The sequence below is a fragment of the Mesoplodon mirus genome (genome assembly GCF_964341445.2).
Source record: "Mesoplodon mirus genome assembly, chromosome: 9".
Lineage (NCBI taxonomy): Eukaryota > Metazoa > Chordata > Mammalia > Artiodactyla > Ziphiidae > Mesoplodon > Mesoplodon mirus.
Genome location: NC_138985.1, coordinates 56,489,869 through 56,515,518, shown reverse-complemented (window position 1 = coordinate 56,515,518; position 25,650 = coordinate 56,489,869). Strand labels below are relative to the sequence as shown.

Genomic DNA, 25,650 nt, shown 5'->3' with positions numbered 1-25,650 from the left:
CCCAATATTGATGGTATTTGGAGATGGGGTATTTGGAGGTATTTATGGTTAGATGAGGTCAGGAGGGTAGGGCCTTAGTTTGATAAGATTAGTGTCCTTTTAAGGAGAGACACCACAGAGCTAGCTCACTGCCCCTCCCTCTCTCTCTCTCTCTCTCCCTCTCCCTACTCTGCCATATGAGGACACAGCAAGAAGGTAGCCATCTGTAAGCCAGGAAGGGAACCTGATCATGCTGACACCCTGATCTTGTACTTCCAATCTCCCCAACTCTAAGAAAATAAATTTCTGCTGTTTAAGCCCCCCAGTCTATGGCAGCCGGAATAGACTAATACAGGGATCAAATAAGAAAGAAAGTTGGAACTACTTCCCACATAAAGCTGATATCCTGAAAAGGCTGCATCATAAGTGAAAGGGTGGACTAAGAAATATATTTGTTCCCTAGCAAAGGGAGACAATAGATACATTCATATATGTTTCCACTTTGATTCTGGGTAGAGAAATCAAAACAGAAGCGTTATCTCTGATAATTTAATACCACAAACCTGTGCCTCAAATAGATTTAGGGTTTGAACTTAGCCTATGCAAGAAGGTAAAACTCTCACCCCAGGTTGAGGAATTAATATAAAACTGGCCCTAGGCCAAAAGTACCCCAAGTTCCTGCCCCAAACCAAACACTCTAAAGAAACACTCCCACAATACAGGTCATATGGAGTTCTCATAGGAAAAAATAGTCATGCTAAAGAAGAGAGCTCATGATAAGAAAAATTACAAGCCACACAAGGAAAACATTCACTATGAGTGAGAGTGAGCAAAAACAGCAGAATTATCACCCCAAAACTTGAGATAATAGAATGATAATCTGAAGCAGAATATAAATTATGTTTAAAATAATTAAGACATGAAAGAATTGAAACTCTAAGGAACAAGAAAATATGAAAAAATAGTAGATACATTAGATAAAAGAATAAGAAAGAAAAACATAGATAATTTTATTTAAAACTGATGAGTGAACAGTAGATTAGATGTTTGAAGACTGGTGAACTGGCAGCTCTAACTAGGATCTCAAATAGAATGTAGCACTGGGAAATTATGAGATGGAAAAGGAAACAGATTCAGATTTAAGAAACATGGAAGGTAGAAATAGAAGGTCCCCATACACCTATTAGGAGTTCCAGGAGGATAGAAGAGGAAAAAGGGGGAAGAAGCACTCTTGAAAGGCTGTGAGAATTTTCCAGAAATGAAGAAATACATGAATCCATAGAATCAAGAACCACATGATTTCCAAAAACCATAAAGAAAAAAGAAATCTACACCTAAATACATCACAGTGTAGCTGTAGAACCTAAAATCTTAAAAGCAACAACAAACAAGAGACACTTAACCAACAAAGGCACAAAAATTACACAAAAACAAAAATGTGTCAATAGCAAAAATACAGATCAGAAAACAGTGGAATAATACATTCAAAGTGTTAAGGGAAAGTAACTATCAACCTATATTTGTATACTCAGCTAAATTGTTACTTGAGAATCTATTTCAAGCAAAGAACTAGAAAATTTTATCACTTAAAAGACCTTGCTAAAAAGAACTACGAGGGCTTCCCTGCTGGCGCAGTGGTTGAGAGTCTGCCTGCCGATGCAGGGGACACGGGTTCGTGCCCCGGTCCAGGAAGATCCCACATGCCGCGGAGTGGCTGGGCCCGTGAGCCACGGCCGCTGAGCCTGCGCGTCCGGAGCCTGTGCTCCCCAGTGGGAGAGGCCACAACCGTGAGAGGCCCGCGTACTGCAAAAAAAAAAAAGAAAAGAAAATATAAATATAAAGTGAAGAATATTGTATTATGCAATCATGTAGTTTTCTTGGAAAAATATGCCTTTCCCCCAAAAAACCCATTTGAATTATTCTTTCTTAGTTTTAAGAATTAGTGCAAACTTACAGTTATAATATATATGTGTTGTTGATGAAAGATAACTAAATGTTTGTCATAATGTTAGTCATTTTTAAAGATAATATTCTAATCATTTCCCCCCTGTAATTTGCCATGAAATCATAAATTCCACTTCAACTGAGATCTTTTTTTTTTTTTTTTTTTTTTTTTTTTTTGCGGTATGCGGGCCTCTCACTGTTGTGGCCTCCCCCGTTGCGGAGCACAGGCTCCGGATGCGCAGGCCCAGCGGCCATGGCTCACGGGCCCAGCCGCTCCGCGGCATATGGGATCCTCCCAGACCAGGGCACGAACCCGTATCCCCTGCATCGGCAGGCGGACTCTCAACCACTGCGCCACCAGGGAGGCCCCAACTGAGATCTTTTAACTGGTTTTTCCCAGCATCAATTATATTTTGATAAGAAGGACCTCATGAACTTACATAGGAGGTTATTGTGATCCTTAATTAAGATAATTTATGTAATTACAATGTGCCAGGCCTATAGTAAGCACTCAATAAATATTAGCAATTAACTATCCTGTGCTAAGTCATTGAAAACTTTAAAAGACTTCTATGCAGACTCTCAATGTACTCTTTCAACATTGTTGCCCAATATTGTCCTTCATAAACTTCAGATCTTGTCCAAACTAAACTCTTCTCCATCTTCCACACATCAACACAGTCCATCTCGTATTCTTTCTTTGCCCCGAATATCTTTTCCCAAAATCTGCACATCTAGATTTTTCCAGGTTCAGCTTAAACACAACTTCTTGCAAAAGTTCTTTTCTAGCACTCCACTTGGAAACAATCTCTTCTTCCTTCATAGTCTGTATTCTCATAGTAAAATGTATACCTCTGGGATGGCACTTGCCACATTTTCTCAAAAGGGGTTATTGATTGTCTTGATTCCCTTACTTGATTGCAGTCTCTATTAAGATCAGATCCCATGTTTGAGTTATTTTATTATTCTCATAGCACCTTGAACTTTGATTGGCACATTATATCCATTCATCTACCCATTCATCCACAAACATTTATGGAATGCCAAAATAGTCAGTTTTTAATTACTGTGTATTCATTGAGTGAATGAATTCAAGATAGAGCAGTTTATTAAGTGAACATAATAGGAAATTTTCTTTTGGTACTTGCCTGCGAGATCTCTTCCCAATCTTTTCTAAACTATGAGATCATACAGTATCCTGGATTTGTATCATTCCAGAGATGCACTTGAGGGAGTAGCATGTGTATTCATTACATCACATATAACCTTTTCAGGTTTACAATCAATCTTGCTTGGAAGCCTGGTGTCATTTAAAAAGTACAGCAGTGTGCTGGAAGGAGAGACGATCTGAGCTGGGTACAGTCTGTGAATCCAAATATCCTATTTAAAGGTCCAAACATGAAGAAAGAGGATGTACTAAACACATAATTTTCCTTCCAAGTGATTGAAAAGGGATGGTACATGGAAGCTTTGTTGGGTTTCGATGCATTGATTTTCTCACTACCTATTTTTCTCAGGTTTGTCAGCTACTTAAGAGTCTATTTCACGTTGTCGGTAGACTCCTTTTCCCATGTTTCTTAAAACTATTTATGATTAAATCACCCACATTGCTTCCCGGCTCTAATGATTCTCCTCCTGCTAAACCTGGTTTTTTTTCTTTATTCTGTTTCTCACATCTTTATTTTCCATTACACTGCTTGTTTTCGGTATCCCCATCACTTTTTCTCTTTTGTGAGTCTGTGTACACTTTCATACTTGTTCACCTATTCGTTTATTCATTTAACATACGGTTACTGGGCGCCTTCCAGCATCACAGAGTGCTCTGCTCAGAGTCAGGGTCCCTGTGCTTAGGGAGATCGCAGTTGAAAGTGGTGAGGGGAGACTGGGGAACGTAATTTTACATGACATAACGAGGAAGCACAGGGTACCACTGTGCATTTAATTGTGTAGGCATCTCTACCAAAATGCTGAAGAAGTACATTAATTATGGCGTAAATTTGATAGCTAAGAATTCTTAGAAAAATTAGTATTAAAGTGGGATTTTAAGTCAACAATTGGTGAAAAGAGGAATTCCAGTAGAATACCAAGTAGAATAGCAAAGGCAGCAGGGATGTTAATTGCAAAGAGGCTTAGATGGAGAACATTATTTCTCAGTGTTGTCTATGGACCAACTGCATCAGAATCATCTAGAATGCTTAAAAAATATATGGACCTTGTCTTTAAATCTATTGACGTGGAGTCTCTGAAAGTAGGTAAAATCTGTCTGTAGCAAGCACCTTGGATTATGTATAGGCATGGCAAAGTTGGAAAGCATTATATAGAGTAAGGGAGCACTTATCTCTATACTACACAATTTCACTGCCTAAAGACTATTTTCCCCAGCTTCTCTTGCAGTTCTGTGTGTCCATGACTTTAGGTTCTGAATGATGGATGCTAATGGAAGTGATATGTGTATCTTTGGAGAAATGTTCTAAAGAGACAGTATGCCTTTCTTATTTTTTTTTTTAGATTTTTTTAAACATCTTTATTGGAGTATAATTGCTTTACAATGGTGTGTTAGTTTCTGCTTTATAACATAGTGAATCAGCTATACATATACATATATCCCCATATCTCCTCCCTCTTGCATCTCCCTCCCACCCTCCCTATCCCACCCCTCCAGGCGGTCACAAAGCACCGAGCTGATCTCCCTGTGCTATGCGGCTGCTTCCCACTAGCTATCTGTTTTACATTTGGTAGTGTATATATGTCCATGCCACTCTCTCACTAGTCACAGCTTATCCTTCCTCCTCCCCGTGTCCTCACATCCATTCTCTACATCTACGTCTTTATTCCTGTCCTGCTCCTCCTTCCTGCTGGTAGAATGTGGATGAAATGGCTGAGACACTGGCAGCTGACATAGACCATGAGATAAATTTGGGAATGGAAACATACATGACATGAGAACAAGATAGAATGCTCTGGGGAATTGAAACAATGGAAGCCATTCTGGACTGAACTATCCCCAACTTCTTAGACTTGAATGAAAAATACACTTCTGTCTTATTTAAGCCAATGCTTTTGGGGGGGGGTTAGCATCATAGTCCTAACTAATATTCTACCGCAATCTGCAAATCCTCCTTCCTTCCTAATAGTGTTCAAGTGATTATTTTTTGCTACTCCTCAAGGCATATAACACTGTTGACCACTCCTCTTCTTTCAAATACTCTCTTCTTTGGACTTCTGTGACACCATATCACCTGGGTTTTTATCCAAACTCTCCTCTGCCTCTATTTATTCCTTAAATCATAGCTCTCAACCATGGCTGTATATTGCAATCACCTGGGAAGCTTTGAAAGAATGTGGTGCCTAGGCCAGAGACTCTGATTTAATTGGTGTGGCGTGGGGTCCTGGCATCATGATTCTTTATAAGCTTCCTAGTGACTCTAGCATGCAGCCATGGTTCACAGACACTGCCTTAAGTACTGCTGGGCCTAAGGCCATTGTAGACTCTCAACTCTTATTTTCTGCTTTGCACATTGACCCAGACTAATCTCATCTGCTCCTAGTTTCAGTAAGCATCTACATACTGATGACTTTCAAACTGATATCTTCTAGACCTCTCTCTTGAACTTCAGACCCATATATGTTACAGCCAATTGGACAGCTCCAATAGATATGCCATTGACAACTCGTGATTATTGTATGCAATTTAAATTATTTCTTCACCCTCCCCTAAATATTCTTGTTCCTCTTCCTGTGTTTACTATCTGTGTGAATAGTTACAAGAGTTAGAAATTTCAGCTTCCTCCCCTCTTCCCCTCATTCTCTTAGTGACTCTATATAATCAATTGTTAACACTTAATTTCTACATTTTAACATCTCTCACCTTCATTCACTTCTCTCCATCTCCACTGCCATTTCCTGGTTAAAGCTGCTATTATTTCTTGCCTATACTGGTTTCTCTACAGAGTCTTGCCCCCTTCCACTCCTTCTCTGCAAAGCAGCTGGAGTGAACATTTTAAAACACACACCCAGTCATGACACCTCTTTGCTTAGAACCCTTCAGGGGTTCTAAGGGTTCCATCCCTTTGCTTTGGGATGGAAGCCAAATGTCTTTGCCCGGACCTCCAGATCCTTCATGATATACCCCTGCCTTACCTCTCTGAACTCACAGCTCATTATTCCTTTCCACCCTTATGCTACCATATAGGTATAGGGAATTGTTGGTAGTTTCCTAAATTCTGTACCCACCCCCCAGTTGTACTGAAACGTCCTGCTTTCTTAGCTGATTGACCAAATAGTTCCTAAACTTCCCTGGATGCAAGGAACTGTGTCTTTATTGCCACTTGTTTATGTAGGCTTTTACACAATGTCTGGGGTATAGTTGACTCTACAACAAATATTATTGCCTACCTTCTATGTTCTAAATGTCATGGAGCTTACATTGTGGTGGACTCAATTAATATTTATGGGATGAAAATAGATTATTATTTTATATATGGGCTCAGAGAGGTTTGATGATTTACCAGGCATCACAGAAGAAAAAAAAAATGTGACCAAGGCTATGTTTGAGCCAGGTTTGCTGGCTCCAGATCTCATGCTCTTCCCACACTAACATGTACAACTTCTAAACAAAGATAATTTGTGAAGAGACTATAATAAATATGCCATTTAAAGCAAACCCCTCTAGTACTTTGAAGTATTTTCTAGCTTGTCATGGATTTCCTTTTTTTTCTAATTAGTCTGTGACCACTAACTTGCTTATAAAACAGCATTCTGAGGTTGTGTTCATCTAAAAGCAAAACAGTTGGTCAATTAAACCAATTTGTTAAAAGATAAATAAATTTCTTGGAGGGACACCAGTTTTCTTTTTGAATAGTTAATTTGGCATCAATGTGGTCATAGCCTTACACTCCAGGAATGTTTTCTCCTCTTTCCATTTGGACTTGGAATTTGAAAGTGTGGCTTTTCTTGTGCTTTGCTTCCTCAAATTACACAAAAGATGAACTACAGGTCACAAGGACAGGCAGCTATAGGAACTAGATAAGTAAAGCAAACAAGTGGAGATGGTTCTGTGTAATAAATACAACAGCATATACATGATGATAAATGTGTGTTGTGGTGATTTTGAAAAGAAATGCAAGACAGTGTGGATGGAGGGAAGAGATGAGTGCAGAAATGGTTGACCAAAAAGAAAGAAAGAAAGGAAGACCATATTCTGGGGAAGAGAACAGATGAAATAGAAAAATTTCAGTGGGTTCTACTTATGCTCAGTTCAGGATAAAGAGAAAACCTTATCTTGGGGTGGCAAGGTGACTACAGCAACCATCTTGAACTGGAGCCTGGGACTGAGTATATTCACTCTGCAAGGAATTTCCTCTACAGGTTGAGTAGAAGCAAAGGAAAGGGTAGAAAAATCCACTCCTAAGTGGAATGAGTCATGTATGAAGCTCATCCTCAAACTTCCATGCAAGCTGTTTGCCCCAGAGTCACACCATTGGTGGTGACCATCAACATCTGGGAGAACAACAACCCCAGATCAAGAAGGCATAATTGTCCCTTAGCACAGGGGCTGAGGGGTAGACCGAACCTAGATGCTTCCCAGAGGTCTCCTTTACCTAGAGGCAAGGCCTCAGAAATCTGAAAGGTAAAATGAAATATCTACATGGACTTATAAAAAAAATCATTTTTTTCTTTTAGCCAAATGGGTTTGGTTTTCTGATACTTTCAATTGAAAAAGCTAGGGCTTTTTCAATTGCCTCTAAAACTTATAAAAGATTGTTCAATCTTGCCCAAAACAAGAGAAACAAATTGAAATGGAAAGACATGCCATTTTTCAACTATAAGATTAAAAAATCCAAACATTCAATAGCATGCTATGTTGGACCTGCTGTGAGGAAGTAGGTACCCTTACACATTACTGATGAAGTATAAGGTGTTTGCAATGTTTACAAAGGGCAATGTGGGACTATTTGTTAAAATTACAAATGTGTGAACTTTTGCCCCAGCAAATCCACTTCTAGAAATTTATTCTATTAATATATTTTCACATCTGAAAAACATCATATGATGAAGATATTCATTACAGTATTGTTTGTAACAATAAGAGATATGAATCAACCTCTTGAGAAATATGAATAAGCCTGTCAAGAGGTTAAATAAAGTATGGTACATCCATATGGTGGAACACTATAAAGATGTTTTTAAAAATTCTAGAATTTTTATTTTGACGTGTTATATTTCTAAGATACATTGTTTTGCCTATCAATTTTATGCTATCACTTCTGTAAAAAAGGAAGAATATATATTCATATATATGTAAATCTCTGGAAGGATATGCATGAAGCTAATGAGTCATTACATATATGAGAAGCAGGCATGGGAATTTAGCAGATGGGGGACAAGGTTAGAAGGGAGAATTTTTTTTTACTGAATATCCCTTTATTCTTTTTATTTTGGAGCCATATAAATATATTACTTATTCAAAACTTCAGTAACTTCCTTTTTTTTTTTTTTTTCAGTACGTGGGCCTCTCACTGTTGTGGCCTCTCCCATTGTGGAGCACAGGCTCCGGATGTGCAGGCTCAGTGGCCATGGCTCACGGGCCTAGCCGCTCTGCGGCATGTGGGATCTTCCCGGACCGGGGCACGAACCCGTGTCCCCTGCATCGGCAGGCGGACTCTCAACCACTGCGCCACCAGGGAAGCCCAGTAACTTCCTTTTAAAGAAAATAATAGCATCCTAACTAATTCATCGGAACAAGGATGTGTGTAGAGATTCTGGCACTGAACTGTTGATGATATATATTGTCTTATCAGGCTTCTTCCACTTTCTAGAATTTCTGGTCTATTGCAGTTCTGAAAGATCAGGGCTGCAGTGCCCAAAAGAAATATTCCTTGATTAAGATGGCCCCTACAGGACAAACAGAAAATTTTTTGTTACTTTGTTCCCCCTTTAAAGGGAGAAGAGTTTAGAACATATGCTTGGGTTTCTCTTTGCTGTTGCTAGAAATAAAAGTTTTGATAATTACTGATGTAAGCACTGCAAACAAAGCCACTTTATAGAGAGCAGATGGAGATGGCAGTATGCTGAAGAAGAAAATATACCTGGATTCTGATACTCTCCTTGTCACTCATGGCAAAAGTCCCTAACCTCTTCAAGCCTTAGTTTCCTCACTTTTAGATAATATTACCATCTTTATAAATGTGTTGCTTTTTAAAGCTCGCACCTACTACAGGTCAGTGATGTCCAACCCCTAAAACAATCTCAGGTCCCCCAAACTCACTCCAACAGGAACTGAGCTCAACAAAGACCACGTCAAACAAAGAAAAACTTTCTAGAATAAAAAATCAGAATGGCCAGATTATCTCATTAAGGCACTCTAAGACATAATTTGGGTAATATTCTAGTTATCACTATTGTGTTTCCCATTTTCTGCATTTACAATGGAGTTTTTAATCGTAATTATATTGTCCTTTCTCTGTCAGTGAATAGTCTGGGTATTTCTTGAGGGTGATTGATGTTATGATTTACTATAAATTGCTATAATATTTTATGTACAGTAAATATAATTATTCACTATAAATTACTATAATGCCTATTCTTGGGAGGAGCCAAGCCTAGATCCGACCAAGAATGCATATGACCTAGATATCCTAGATGTGAAAATTAGATTGCCTTCCTCTAGCAAGGGGATGAGTGATTTTAGACTTTTCTGTAGATATGAGCATTTCTTAAGATGTATATATGGGAAGAAGGATAAGTATGGACACGCTGCATACCCATTTCAGTGCTCATTCATTTTCCTTTTTGTTGTATGACTCCAATCTTCCTCAAGAAAGGCATAACCCTAATCTCTGAACCTTAACCCTAAACTTCAATCCACACAGTGTGAGTAAAGTTGACTCTATCTTTGGCTCAAAAAGAAAAATTGACTCAGACCTGGACCATCAGAGCACTGTAATCTTTACACCCAAGAATATGAACATATAATCCAATTCAACTTAATAATAAGAGGATCTCGTCCAGAACTTTTTGCCAGTGTTGGAGCTGTGAGGTTATATGTATGAAACTGCCAGGGGTCACCACATAAAAGAAGCCTGTCTAAGACAGAGAGGAGCTAGGGCGGGGTGAGGCTGGGGGAGAGGGAAAGAGAGAGAGATCTCGAAATCCTAGAACATCCATGTCCAGTTATGTGAATAACGAATTTCTTCCTTTTGCTTCAGTTTCCATGAGCTGGGATTTCTAACCTTGCAAGTGAAAAACTCTCGACTAAAATACCCTGGGTCTTCAGTAAATGAAAAGCTGCTTAATCTCACTTAAAATGTGGGAAATACAACCACGCAGACATACAAGTTTTCACCTATCAGATTTGCAAATGTCTAATATCTTGATAATTCCCTGTAATTGACCAATTTATGGAGAAACAGGAATTATCATACTTTGTTGGTGCGAGTATTAAGATGATACAATCCACGTGGTAGGTAATTTGGAAATGTTTATCAGAATTACAAATGCATTTACCTTTTAGCTCAACAATTTCACTTCTAGGATTTATTCTACAACTACACTTGTACATATACAATGAAGAAACATTTATTCACTACAACATGGTTTGTAATAGGAAAACATCAATGTAAATCTCCACCAATAGGGTCTGGATAAATGAAAAAATATGGTACAGCCATACAGGCGAATATATGAAGCTGTAAAAAAGAATGAGGAGGGCTTCCCTGGTGGCGCAGTGGTTGAGAGTCCGCCTGCCGATGCAGGGGACACGGGTTCGTGCCCCGGTCCGGGAAGATCCCACATGCTGCAGCGGAGCGGCTGGGCCTGTGAGCCATGGCCTCTGGGCCTGCGCGTCCGGAGCCTGTGCTCTGCAATGGGAGGGGCCACAGCAGTGATAGGCCCGCGTACCGCAAAAAAAAAAAAAAAAAAAAGAATGAGGAATTTCTTTTTGGGCTAATACAAACTTATCTTCAACATATGTTACAAAAAATTTTTTAAGTGCAGATATTTGTGTAATATATATAAACAGGCGGGAGAAAGGAAATGTCTTTTCATATTTGCTTGTATGTGTATGGATGTCTCAGAAAAGAGAAGAAATACTGAGAGGAGTAGTTATCCATGGGGAAGGGGCAGTGGAACATGGGATTTAGGAGACAAGATTGGGAGGGAGATTTTATCACTCTATACCTTTTATTTTACTGTATTTAAAAAAATTTGGAACTACATAAACTCTTCACAAATGTTTTCAATGCATATTTTTTAGAAAGAAAGGTACAATAACAACACAGCAGAGTTCCGGAATTCTAAATTATGTGTGAGGTGCCAGCGTGAAATGTCAGTCGCATAAATTGAAAGAGCAGGTTTTCTTCCATCTTCTAGAATTTCAGCTTTAAAGAGACCTGTGCTACACAGCTGAAAAGAGATATCCCATGGTAATGGTGGCACCTACAGGACACATCCAGAACCTTTCATTTGTTTTTTTCTTTCTTTTTTTTTTATTTTGAGAGTTGGTGGTCGAGCATGAATGGAGGTGGTGATTGATTTTCCCTTGGAGTTCCTGAACAAAAGCAGTTTGCTAATCACTGTATATTTACTGTCAGATACACATGGATACAAATACTGTCCCTATCATTTACTGTCTGCATAGCTTTAGGCAAAGGCACTTATATCTTTTAAAAGCCATAGTTTCTTCACTTGTAAAATGGGGATGATTGTGACCTTGTTGTATTGTTGCTTACTAATATTTTAAGTGAATTATGTCACCTAAGGAATATCAGTGCTGCCCTCCAAATGGCCTGTGGTTGCTCAATGCCTAAGGCAACCCCAGGCCTCTGAACCTGCATCAACAGGAGGTTAGATGCTAAATAAATACAGCCCACAGAAGAGGCTATGAGAATGCAGTCCTTGAGCCTCCCTGGCCAGCAAAGGAAGGAAAACTGGAGAGAGGGAGATTGAGAGAGGGGAAGAGTGAGAGAAAGAGAGAAAGCAAGTGAGGGCACCGTTTGAATCCTTGTGTCCAGGCATACTGGAAACTCTCAATTTATCCCTGAGTTTTCAGTTGTAAAGACAATAAATCCCTTTCTCTAAAGCCAGATTGAGGGTTTTTGTTTTTGTTTTGCTTGTAATTGAAAGACCCCGAATCATTTCTAATGCTGCATATTAAAAGTTGCTCAACCCCACTCATAATAAAACTCTGAATTTAAAGTGAGATAACGTTTTCCACCAATTATATTGACAAAAATTAAATTAAAATTGATCACATACTATGTTGGCTGAACTGTGAGGAAATATTTTATTTTACTAGTGAGAATGTGTTTAATCATCCCTAAAGAAGGTAAAAATCTATTTGTTAAACTGCAAATACATGTATCTTTGACCCAGTAATTACACTACTGTGTACTTTGTCCCACAGATATATATCCTCGCCTGCAAAATGAGGCATGGACAAGGTTATTCAGTGCAGCATTGTTTGGAAATTCAAACAATAAGAATCAAACTAAATGTTCCTCAAGGGAGAATCAGTTTCATCCACACAGTGGGGGACTCTCTCTTAAAAGGAATAAATTTCTTTAGGAATTGATAATGGAAATCTCTCCATAATATATAGCTATGTAGAAGAAAAGAAAAAAAGGAACAGAAGAATGTGAATAACTGGCATTAAAAAGGGAGGGGAAAGAAATCTATGTTCATAGTTGCATACATATTAAAATCTCTAGAAGAATAGACAAAAAAAGAATACCATCATAAATGCTATGTAGAGGAAATTGGTGGATAAGAGACAGGGATAGAGGGAGATTTTTTTTAAATAAGATTTTTATGTACATTTAAATTTTTGAAACCTATAAATGTATAAGCTATTCAAAAATGAACTAAATATTTCAGGAGAAGAGAACCCTAACATATATTGGAGCTATAGAACTCTAAACTTGTGAGTGGGGGTCCTTAGACTGAATTGTATGTAGACTGGACTCCATCTTCTAGAATTTCTGATTCTTTCCAGCCTTAAGAGATCAGGCTGCAGGGCTGGAAAGAAATACCCTGTGGTTAGTAGCGGCACCTACAGGAAAAACAGAATATTTCAGTTTGTTTCTTTGTGCTTTCTGGGAGGAGGAGGGGATCTGTGGGAGGGGGCATCAGAATAGTTTAGCAGGGCACAGGGCAGGAATGGTGATTTTTCCCATCAGAGTTGCTAGTTATTGTGAGCATAATTTTTCATATAAACATATTGAAAGCTTAGACTTAAGAGCTGGTTACAGATAGTGGGTTTGTCACTCACTCTTTGATCCTCCCCAGCTGTATGGCTGTTGGTAAAAGCACTTAACATCTCTGAGCCATAGTATTTAGTCTTGTAAAACAAGAAATATGCTATATATATCACAGGTTAATGCCTCATGGTGTTTTTTTAAATTTATTTTATTGAAGTACAGTTGATTTACAATATTGTGTTAATTTTTTTCTATACAGCAAAGTGATTCCATTATACAGATATATATTCTTTTTCATATTCTTTTCCCTTATGGCTTATTACAGAATATTGTGTATCATTCCCTGTGCTATGCAGTAGGACCTTGTTGTTTATCCATTCTGTATGTAATAGTTTGCATCTGCTAATCCCAAACTCCCAATCCATCCCTCCCCCCTCCCCCTTGGCAACCACAAGTCTGGTCTCTACATCTGTGACTCTATTTCTGTTTTGTAGATAAGTTCATTTGTACCATTATTTTAGATTCCACATATAAGTGACATCATATGTTATTTGTCTTTCTCTTTCTGACTTACTTCGCTTAGTAGGATAATCTCTAGGTCCATCCATGTTTCTACAAATGGCATTATTTCATTCTTTTTTATGGCTGGTAGTATTCCGTTGTGTATCTATACCACAACTTCTTTATCCATTCCTCTGTCAGTGGACATTTAGGTTGCTTCCATGTCTTGGCTACTGTAAATAGTGCTGCTATGAACACAGGAGTGCATGTATCTTTATAGATTTTTCCCAATATATGTGCAGGAGCCTCACAGTGTTTTAGGAGACATATCTTGCTAGAGGAACTCAAAATCTGGTAAACAACAGCCTGTGATTATTTAATCTTTAAGGCAAACCTAAACACCCCAAGTCCATTCCAACAGGAATAGAGATGCTTATGAGATGTACCCCACAGAAGGGACCTCCTCCTCCATAGTCTCCAACTCATAGGGGCTGTGGAAATACAGGACAAAGGTGATGATTCCAGATCACAGGCCAGAGCAGCCAGGTTAGCTAAGGAGCTCACATTACCTCCAGGTCAAGGACATCTTGCTCTTCCTGTCCTGTGAATCCTGGACCAGAGTCCACTTTATGCTGTTTCCCGTTCTCCTCCTCACTAAATGGGCGTTTTGTTGTTATTTTGTTGTTATTACTCTGTTCTTTCTCTGTCCTTTCATATGTGCCTTTTGGTTATACAGGAACCACAGGTTGCTGGGCCAGGAGGAGCCACATCAGGACCTGACCAAGAAGACTGCACATCACCCAGAAATCTTGAACTTGGAGCAATAACCACATGAGTTGCTATGCAGTTTCCCTCTGGGAAGGGGGTGAGTGCAGTTTCACAGCATGCAATTATGGCTTCATCACAATTACAGCATGGCTGTTTTTTAAGGGGTGTGTTTGTGTGTGTGTGTGTTGAAGGTGTAGAAGGGTGTGTGGATGTTGAGCTGTCAAAGGAATGGATGACCACACAAATCCGCAGTGTTCACCAGCCAGTGCCTATTGATTCTTCTCCACGTAACACCACTTTGACCTTTCACTGGACAGCCAGAATCCCCACCTCTCACTCAATCCATCTAGTTTGGGGGGATTTGGGCTCTATCACATGACTCAGGCCTGGCCAGTCAGAGCACTGCATCCCTTGTCCAATGCAGGTCTGGGAGCATGGGGCAATCAGAGCCTGTTTGAGGAGAGGGTCAAGACAGAAGGAAACTGAAGCAGGAGAGGAAGAGGGAAAGGAAGCAAGTGAGTGAGCAAGACAGAAGGAGAGGGGCTTCCCTGGTGGCACAGTGGTTGAGAATCTGCCTGCTAATGCAGGGGACAAGGGTTCGAGCCCTGGTCTGGGAAGATCCCACATGCCGTGGAGCGGCTGGGCCCGTGAGCCACAACTACTGAGCCTGCGCGTCTGGAGCCTGTGCTCTGCAACAAGAGAGGCCGCGATAGTGAGAGGCCTGCGCACCGTGATGAAGAGTGGCCCCCGCTTGCCACAACTAGAGAAAGCCCTCGCACAGAAATGAAGAGCCAACACAGCCATAAATAAATAAGTAAGTAAGTAAGTAAATAATCCAAGCATTTGAAGCCCTTAAAAAAAAAAAAAAGACAGAAAGAGAAAAAAAAGAGTGAGAGAGAAATCACAGGGCTCAGTAACATTTATGCCTTTGGATTAAGGCCCACTGGAAATTCTACATCTACCTCCAGACTTTTTAGTCATGAGAAAACAAACATCTTCTTGCCAAGGCCATGGAAGTTGGGCTTCCTGTCACCTGCAATCAAAAGGATTCTAACTCATTTAAATTGCTCTTAAACCAAAAGAGACTCAAACTCACTTATAATAAAAGAAACAAAAAGTAAAACTGAGATACCATTTTTTTCACTCTCAGATTGGCAAAAATCCAAAACACTGTGTTGGCCAAGCTGTGGGGAAATAGACAATTTCATACATGGCTGGCAGGTGCATAAACTGGTACAAGCCCTGTGGAGGGCAATTTGGAAATGTCAATAAGCATTGCAAATGCATATATCCTCAAATACTTTCAGATATATTCACACACATGCAAAATGAACTATATGCAAAGCTACTTATTTTAGCATTATTTTTACTGGCAAAAGAATTGACTTACATACTCATCGCTAGAGACCTGAGTGGATAAATTTAGGTGCATCCATACAGTGAGAATACTCTGAAGCTATAAAAAAGAGAGAGAGGGCTTCCCTGGTGTCGCAGTGGTTGAGAGTCCGCCTGCCGATGCAGGGGACACGGGTTCGTGCCCCGGTCCGGGAAGATCCCACATGCTGCGGAGCGGCTAGGCCCGTGAGCCATGGCCGCTGAGCCTGCGCCTCCGGAGCCTGTGCTCCGCAACGGGAGAGGCCACAACAGTGAGAGGCCCACGTACCGAAAAAAAAAAAAAAAAAAAAAAAAAAAGAGTAAAAGAGAGAGAAATTTTTATGTGTTGATATAAAAGATTTCCAAGATATAGTATTAATGGAATAATCAAGATGGAGAAAAAATGTTATAGTGTGCTATCATGAAAAATAAAACAAGGTAGTTTTTAAAAAATACGTTTTCTTGTATATGAATAAGACATACTCTGGAAGTACAAAATAAACTAATAACTGATAACTTTTGGTGTGGACTTGATGAAACGGAAGTTTTTCCACTATATTCTTTTTACACTTTTATTTGTTTTTGAGCCATTATAAATATATTACCTGTTCAACAATTAAATGAATTAAAAATTGAAAAAGTCCTAACTAGAACCCAGGAGCTACATACAAAACAATAAAAACAGGTTATGGGTGCTGGCACTGAACTGCATAAATTGGATGCAACTTCTTGAATCCTAGAATGTCTGAGTCTATTGCAGCCCTGAGAGTTGTGCTGCAAAGCTGGAAACATGTTCTATGATGAGGGTGGCACCTACAGGACAAACTGAGAATTTTTCCATTTTTCTTCTGTTTTTCATTATTTTCTTCTGACTGACAGAAATTTAGTAGTGCATGGAGGAAGGGCAGTGAGAATGAATTTCCCACTAGAGTTTCTAGATATGAAGGTTTTGCTAATAATGATAGAGATATTGCAAACAAAACTATTTTAATATAAGGTACACAGGGAAGCAGTATGAAATAGAGGGATAAAGGTAGACTCTTTTGGTTACAAATATTGGCTTTGTCACTCCCCAGCTGTATGGCTTTGGGCAAAGCCACTTCACATTTCTGAGCAATAGAATTTACACTTATGAAATAAGAATAATAATACTTACCTTATGGGGTTATTGCCTCCTAACGTTTTAAGAGAGATTCACAGCCAGAAAAACCTTAAACCTAACAAAGAGTAGCCTGCCGTTGTTCAATCTCCAAGGTCATTCCAGGCCCTCGAACCTAATCCTTCAGGAAATGAGATGCTAAACAAATGCAACCCATAGAAGGGGCATCCTTGCCTAAGGTCACCACCTCAAATGGGGCCAAGGAAAATAAGGAGAAAAGAGCACCTTCCAGAGTGGCCACATTATGACTAACGAGCTCAACTTCACTCTAGGGTCAGGGGTCTTAGGAAGTGTTCCAGGTCAGAGACCACTGTGGTCAGTTTCCCACTCTCCTCTTTTTCAAATGGAAGGTTTTATTTCGATTGTCATTATCTCTCCCTATAAGTGTATAATGGTGAGTTATGGTTTTCATTTAATCACAGTTTGCTGGACTACAAGAAGCCATATTAGGACCCGACCAAGAAGAATACTCATAACCTAGAGATTCTGGATTAGAGCAATAACTCGTTTATTTATGAGCTTGAGGTTGTTTATCTCATCTCCTTCTGGGCTGAAGATGAGCACAGTTTTTACTGTGATTAGTATAGCTGCATTATTTTGATATGGGTGTCTTTAAAGATGCATGCGTGGATAGAAGGGTGTATGGTCCTGTGACTCAGGCCTGGGCAAATGGAGCAGGACATCCCTCTGTCCACAGTGATAGCTCAAGGACAGGTACATAATACAACTGAATTCAGTGAAAGTCAGACATAGGTCTTTGTGCTGAGTTTGGAGCTTGAGGATGAAAGCCTGGTGCTGCCTGGGGCCACTACAAGAGGAAAGACTGTCTGAGAACAGAGCCAAGCAAAGGGAAAATGCAGAGAGAGAGAGGCAGAGACAAAGAGACTGAGAGAGAAAGATACAGAGGGACAGAGACAGAGAGGGGTAGGTCAGGTTTGATGACATCCTTTGAGTCCTTGGATCAAGGGATGTCTCTAGATATACTCACTGACTTTTATGTGAATCTTATTTCTTCTCTGTTGCTTAAACCAGATTAAGCTGAGTTTTCTACCACTTGAAATTGAATGAGTTCTTATTAACTTATATGAAAAGATGATATATTCATTGATTAAAAAAAGAAATACATAATACAACTACAGAGAGACAACACTTTTCACCTACCGTATTGTCAAAAATCCAAACTTTTTTTTTTTTTTTTTTTTTTTTTTTGCGGTACGTGGGCCTCTCACTCTTGTGGCCTCTCCCGTTGCAGAGCACAGGCTCCGGACGCACAGGCTCAGCGGACATGGCTCACGGGCCCAGCCGCTCCGCGGCATGCGGGATCTTCCCGGACCAGGGCATGAACCCGTGTCCCCTGCATCGGCAGGCGGACTCTCAACCAATGCGCCACCAGGGAAGCCCAAATAATCCAAACTTTTGATAGCACATGGTTGGACAAGCTGTGTGATAAAAGTCCTTCACATGTAGGACTAGAGGGAATGTAAGTTGCTACAATCCCTAAGTGGTGGGGAGATTAGAAAATCTATAAAAATTACAAATGCCTCTGCCCTTTGACCCAGTAAGTCCACTTCTATGACTTTATTGTAAACATACACTTGTTCCAGAGAAAGACCAATGTTCTGGTTATTTTTTGTTTGCTTCTGCACCTCATTTCCATTTTCACTCTTTTTTTTTCAATAGAGGTTGACCTCTATTGAATGCTTCACACAAGTTCTTCTACCCTCTGACTTATTTCTAGGTTGGATTAATTTATGGGTGGGCCATCAGCAAGAGATTGGAAAGGAGAGAAGAGAGAGGTCAAGATATGCATTCCACTGACTCCTGTTTTGACAAGAGTGATTCTGGAAGAGCTTTTGTTTCTCTGTCACCACAGCTAATATCAAATGACCTCTTCCATGGCTATGGCCATCACCAGAGTCTGATAACATCAATTCTTCCTCATTGTCCCTGTAGGCCAAATGCTGATAACAGATTTCTGCTGCAGCTAATCTCTGGGTATTCACCATCTCTTTTCAGTTCCCTTAACTCTACTCATCTGTGATGGTTAATGTTGTGTTTCAACTTGACTGGGCCACAGAATGGCTAGATATTTGGTTAAACGTTACACCGGCTATTTTTGTGAAGGTGTTTTGGAATGAAATTAATGTTTAATCAGTAGACTGAGTAAAGCAGATTCCCTCTATAATGTGGGTGAGCCTTATCCAACCAGCTGAAGGCCTGAATGGAATAAAAGGCTGACCCTGTACCCCAGGTAAGAGAGAATTCTCCTGCCAAAGGTCTTCAAACTAGAAGATCATCTCTTCCTCATTTTACAGCAGCTTCTGACCTTCAGACTCAAACTGGGATATTGGGTCTACAGATTTTGGATTTGCCAGGCTTCATAATCATGTGAGCCAATTCCTTGTAATAAATCTCTCTCTCTCTCTCTCATATTTTAAGAGGGATGATGTATTACTTAGGGTTATATATTTGCCCTCTCTCTCTCTCTCTCTCTCTCTCTCTATATATATATATATATATAGATAGATAGATAGATACATATATATATGTATATATATATATATAGATAGATAGATACATATATATATGTATATATATATGTATATATATATATTTCTCTTTCTCTGGAGAACCCTAACTAATACATCATCCCTCTTAAAATATCTCCGTCATTAAATCCTCTTCAGTTAAACCCTTCAAGTATGCTATTTCTTTCCTGTGGGGGCCTTGACTAATACAGTAATTGGTATCAAAAATTGTTCAAGGATAATTAAAGAAAACTGGAGATACTATTTAGCTCTTTTAGACTAGCAAAGATGAGAAATACTAAATGGCTGTCAGTGATTATCAGCAGAGGTTTGGATTATGAGGGAACTTTCACATTTCTAAGCTATTCGTGTTTGTATTTTTTAATGCTTGAATTTTTTTTTCTTTTTTTTTTAACATCTTTAACATCTTTATTGGAGTATAATTGCTTTACACTGTTGTGTTAGTTGCTGCTGTATAACAAAGTGAATCAGCTATAGCTTTATCCCCATATCCCCTCCCTCTTGCGTCTCCCTCCCACCCTCCTTATCCCACCCCTCTAGGTGGTCGCAAAGCACTGAGCTGATCTCCCTGTGCCATGCAGCTGCTTCCCACTAGTTATTTTACATTTGGTAGTGTATATGTGTCCATGCCACTCTCTCACTTCGTCCCAGCTTACCCTTCCCCCTCCCCGTGTCCTCAAGTCCATTCTCTACATCTGCGTCTTTATTCCTGTTCTGCCCCTAGGTTCTTCAGAACCTTTTTTTTTTTTTTTAGATTCCATATATACGTTAGCATATGGTATTTGCTTTTCTCTTTCGTACTTACTTCACTTTGTATGACAGACTCTAGGTCCATCCACCTCACTACAAATAACTCAATTTCGTTTCCTTTTATGGCTGAGTAATATTCCATTGTATATATGTGCCACATCTTTATCCATTCATCTGTCAATGGACACTTAGGTTGCTTCTATGTCCTGGCTATTGTAAATAGTGCTGCAATGAATAATGCTTGAATTTTAAAAAACAAGAAGGATATATTGTGCAACACAGGGAATATAGCTAATATTTTATAATAACTATAAACGGGGTATAACCTTTAAAAATTGTGAATCACTTTTGTATACCTGTAACTTATATAATACTGTACACCAACTATAGTTCAATAAAAAAAAAGAATACATTTAAAAAAAATGGCTCAAGGAAACAAACCCTCAAAATGGGATTCCGAGATTCCATTGCCCATATCTTTGATAAGCTCACAGATATTCTCTCCCAGGGGAAAGTAGGATAATAGTAATCCCTGATATGTAGCAATATCATGATTACTCAAGATAGCGCTGTTGTAGGATGTAGTACAAGTGGATGGCAAGGCAAGATCAAATGACTAAGGCTCTTAATTGCTCTGGCAATGATGGTGATTATAATTTGTGGCCTGGCTGCTCCTGACTGCCTTGGAGAGCTTACAAAAAGGAGGAAGAATCTAAGCTTAAAGACTTTTTTTTAATATATAAATTTATTTATTTATTTGGCTGAGTTGGGTCTTCGTTGCTCCACGTGGGCTTTCCCTAGTTGTGGCGAGCGGGGACTACTCTTTGTTGCAGTGCGTGGACTTCTCATTGCCCTGGCTTCTCTTGTGGAACACAGGCTCTAGGCACACGGGCTTCAGTAGTTGTGGCACGCAGGCTCAGTAGTTGTGGCTCATGGGCTCTAGAGCTCAGGCTCAGTAGTTGTGGCGCACGGGCTTAGTTGCTCTGCAGCATGTGGGATCTTCCCGGACCAGGGCTCAAACCCATGTCCCCTGCTTTGGCAGGCAGATTCTTAACCACTGTGCCACCAGGGAAGTCCCAAGCGTAAAGACTTGAACCTTCAAGTCGAAGAACAAGAAGAAAATCAAAAAGCCTCAATGCTGGCCTTAAAAAGATTATTTTCTACAGGGCACACATGACCAAAAATTAGGTCCAAAAACTAACCATATGTGTAACAGAGAAATAGCACTATTTAAATGTTCAGCCTCTTCAAGTTATCCCAAGGCAGTAGTTAATGGGGGTGGGTGGGATTCTGAGACCTAGAATAGGAATATTTGGAAAACTAGACATGAGGCTGAAAATGTGGAACACTGAAATCTCCTTGAATCTTCCTTGTCTGAGTAAGCAGCCCAGCTCTTTCCCAGGGAAGCTTGGCTTTCCTTTCATAAATTTCCTTTGTTGACTTAACTTGGGACAGTCACCTCACAAGGGGAGCCAGCTCTTCCCCCACCCATCCTCACCATCCCTTATTTACTTCCAGATCCATAGTGAGAGTTAAATGCCAGCACAGCCCAAAGAGAGAAGAGTAAGGTCTTCTGCAGGAGGAGATAAAGTATACTTGCCCATTTGTATTAGCAGGAATCTAGGAAACAAACACAGGTATTGCTTCTGAGTGTGTTAGATGAAACATAAGGTTGTTTCAGGCCAAATGTTTTGATATGAATCCTCACAAAGGATTTGTGGTCTAGTGTGTTGGCTCAAGCACCTGGGTGTGGTTCTCTGAAGCCTTGGCAATGGGCCTACCATGAGGCTGTGATGCTGGATTTTTTGAGCAAGGTGTACAGGGCAGACTTCAAAGGTTAAGTTGATGAGAATGTTAAAGTGGATCTATTGTATTTATACATAGGTTGAAGAGCCACCTCCCATCCTCAATCATAAGCAGCAAGAGAACTAGAAGACATTTATTTACTGAAGCATTAAGGAATGCCTTGATGAAGGGAGCATCAGCATCTTAAAAAGCAATACTGATTTATTTTTTTAATTGAAGTATAGTTGCTGTATAATATTATATGTTACAGGTGTACAATATAGTAATTCACAATTTTTAAAGGTATACTCCGTTTATAGTTATTATAAAATATTGGCTATATTCTCCATGTTGTACAGTATGTCCTTGTAGCTTATTTTATAGCTAATAGTTTATACCTCTTAATCCCCTGTATTGCTCCTCCCCCTTCCCTCTCCTCACTAGTAACTACTAGTTTGTTCTCTATATCTGTGAGTCTGCTTCTTTTGTTATATTCACTATATATTCACTGTTGTACTTTCATATTCCACATATGATGTCATACAATATTTGTCTTTCTCAGTCTGACTTATTTCACTTAGCATAATGCCCTCCAAGTCCATCCATGTTGCTGCAAATGGCAAATTTTCATTCTTTTTATACTGAGTAATATTCTTTTGTGATATGTACATATACCACATCTTCTTTATCCATTCACCTGTTGATGTACACTTAGGTTGCTTCCATATCTTGACAATTGTAAATAATGCTGCCATGAACATTGGGGTGCATGTATCTTTGTGTGTGTGTGTGTGTGTGTGTGTGTGTGTGTGTGTGTGTGTGTGTGTGTGGTACGCGGGCCTCTCACTGTTGTGGCCTCTCCCATTGTAGAGCATAGGCTCCGGACCCACAGGCTCAGCGGCCATGGCTCACAGGCCTAGCCACTCCGCGGCATGTGGGATCTTCCCGGACCGGGGCACGAACCCATGTCCCCTGCATCGGCAGGCAGACTCCCAACCGCTGCACCACCAGGGAAGCCCCGTATGTATCTTTTTTGAATTAGTATTTTTGGGTTTTTTTGGATATATACCCAGTAAAGAAATTGCTGGGTCATATGGTAGTTCTATTTTTAGTTTTTTGAGAAACATCCATACTGTTTTCCACAGTGGCTGCACCAATTTACATTCCACCAACAGTGTACAAGGGTTCCCTTTTCTCCACATCCTTGCCAACATTTGTTATTTGTGTTCTTTTTCATGATAACCATTCTGACAGGTGAAAGGTGATATCTCATTGTGGTTTTGATTTGCATTTCCCTGATGATTAGCAATGTTGAGCATCTTTTCATGTGCCTGTTGGCCATCTACATTTCCTCTTTGGAAAAATGTCTATTTAATTCTTCTGCCCATTTTTAAATCAGGTTGTTTATTTTTTTGATGTTGAGTTGTATGAGCTTTTTATATATGTTGGATATTAACATCTTATTGGTCATATCATTTGCAAATATTTTCTTTCATTCAGTAGGTTGTCTTTTTGTTTTGTCACTGGTTTCCTCTACTGTGCAAAAGAAAAAAGCACTATTTAAAAAGTTAGATTTATTAGGCATGTTATAATGATGAGATATGCATCTATAGAATTGGTGCTGATTTCAATGGGAATAAGAAGATTCTGGGATGGTAGATGCCAATTGGCTCTGCTTGACCATCAGAGATTAAATGGGAGTGATTACTTTAATAAGTCACAGGGTCTGGGTGGTAATCAGAATATTTTGACTCATAGATCCATTAAATTGATATCATGGCTAATTGGAGCTGGTAAACAGGAAGTAGCAAGCACTATAAGTACCTGAGAAGACACCTGATGCCATGCAGTAAAACATATAGTAGGAGATAAAAACCCCGTGAAAGCACAGAAGCCTGCTCTGTGGATGAAGTTTCCAGCAATAACTGGTCTGGACATCTGTGTGAGATACAAGTTGTTACACTTGGCAACATCACTGCAAATGAATAGGGACAATATATAGTGAGTTCGGGCTTCCCTGGTGGCGCAGTGGTTGAGAGTCCGCCAGCCAATGCAGGGGACACGGGTTCATGCCCCGGTCCAGGAAGAACCCACATGCCATGGAGCGGCTGGGCCCGTGAGCCATGGCTGCTGAGCCTGTGCGTCCGGAGCCTGTGCTCCATAACGGGAGAGGCCATAGCAATGAGAGGCCTGTGTACCGCAAAAAAAAAAAAAAAAAAAAAAAAAAAAAAATATATATATATATATATATATATATATATATATATATATATATATATATATATATATATATATATAGTGAGCTTCTTTGGAATTTAGTGCCAAGATATTCCATGTTTGGCTGCATTGCTCCAGACCCCTTTTTTGGGTAACCCATAAAACAATCAGTTTTATTGGGGTCTAGAGCGAGAGATGGTCAAGGCCAAGGCCAGTGGCATACTGGTCAGTGTTTAATAACCAGCTCTCCAGAAAAACAAAAGAGCCTGATTTGTAGCATTTGCTACCTTTTATGGTGTAAATACTCCCATCATGGCTAATTCTGAGCTACCAAAGTGACATCAACTAACTCACAAAATTCCTGAAAATTTACAAGTTGGTTCTCACCAGCCAGTATGAGCTAGATCCACACCCCATACATCAAGGCTAAGGTGTAACTGCCTTGCTCTTGGGACTTACCATCCAGCAGACCCACTAGTACATGACAGTGACAGATAGGGATGCTATATGAATGGCCTTCAAGACCTAACATCACAGGACAGAGCTGGAGGGTTTTGAATGAAAGCCTCTTTGGTCACAACCTATTACCCATTTAAAAAAACACTCCTGGCTTGCTACTGGTCCCTGGTTGAAACTGAATTTCTGACCAAAGGACACCAAGATGCTATGTTATCCAATCCCCTAACTCATAACCATTCTCTACTCTTCTATACCCTGCTCTGAGCCCAAGCACTTAAGCTTTAAGTGCATCACCAAGGCTTCCTTGCCCTCTGGCTTCCACTTGGAATTGACCAATACAAGGACACTGGAAGTCAGGAGGAGAGAGAGGCAAGGGGCTTTTCCTTGCCTTCCCCTACTCCTTCCCTGCCTAGCTCTGATTTTGGAAATGCCTGTGTTCCTCTATGGTCACAGCTCCTGGCAAGGAGCCACCTTCCCCAGCTCCAGCTCTTGCCAGCCTCAAGTAACACAGTTTTCTTCTCTTTCACTTCAAGCTTAGGGATGGTAAAACAACCTCCTGTGGATTTTAGCTTATATCTGATCTTCACCATCCCTTATAGATTCCCTTAATCTTTCCCATCCCTCTGTAAATCATTGCTTCATTACATTCTCAACAGTTAATTTTTTTTTTTTTTTCGGTACATGGACCTCTCACTGTTGTGGCCTCTCCCGTTGCGGAGCACAGGCTCCGGACGCGCAGCAGCCATGGCTCACGGGCCCAGCCACTCCGCGGCATGTGGGATCCTCCCAGACCAGGGCACGAACCTGTGTCCCCTGCATCGGCAGGCGGACTCTCAACCACTGCGTCACCAGGGAAGCCCTCAGCAGTTAATTTTGAACATATCCTCTGTTTCCTGCAGGACTCTGGTTGATGCAGGGACTAACAAAGAATTATTCATTATGGCTCCATTTGCAACAGGCAGTAGGGGGA

General features: G+C 40.0%; 1 protein-coding gene across 8 annotated transcripts in view; it reads left to right on the top strand.

Annotated features, from left to right (window-relative positions):
• The window catches only part of DYNC1I1 (dynein cytoplasmic 1 intermediate chain 1), a 483,164-nt gene that overhangs the window by 78,299 nt on the left and 379,215 nt on the right, over nucleotides 1-25,650 (top strand). For all 8 annotated transcript variants that reach the window (XM_082632152.1, XM_082632163.1, XM_082632154.1 and 5 more), the window contains exon 2: nucleotides 14,356-14,484. In XM_082632152.1, coding sequence (XP_082488278.1) covers nucleotides 14,461-14,484 — 24 coding nt within the window. In that variant the 5' untranslated portion in view covers nucleotides 14,356-14,460. The remainder of the gene's footprint in view (nucleotides 1-14,355; nucleotides 14,485-25,650) is intronic.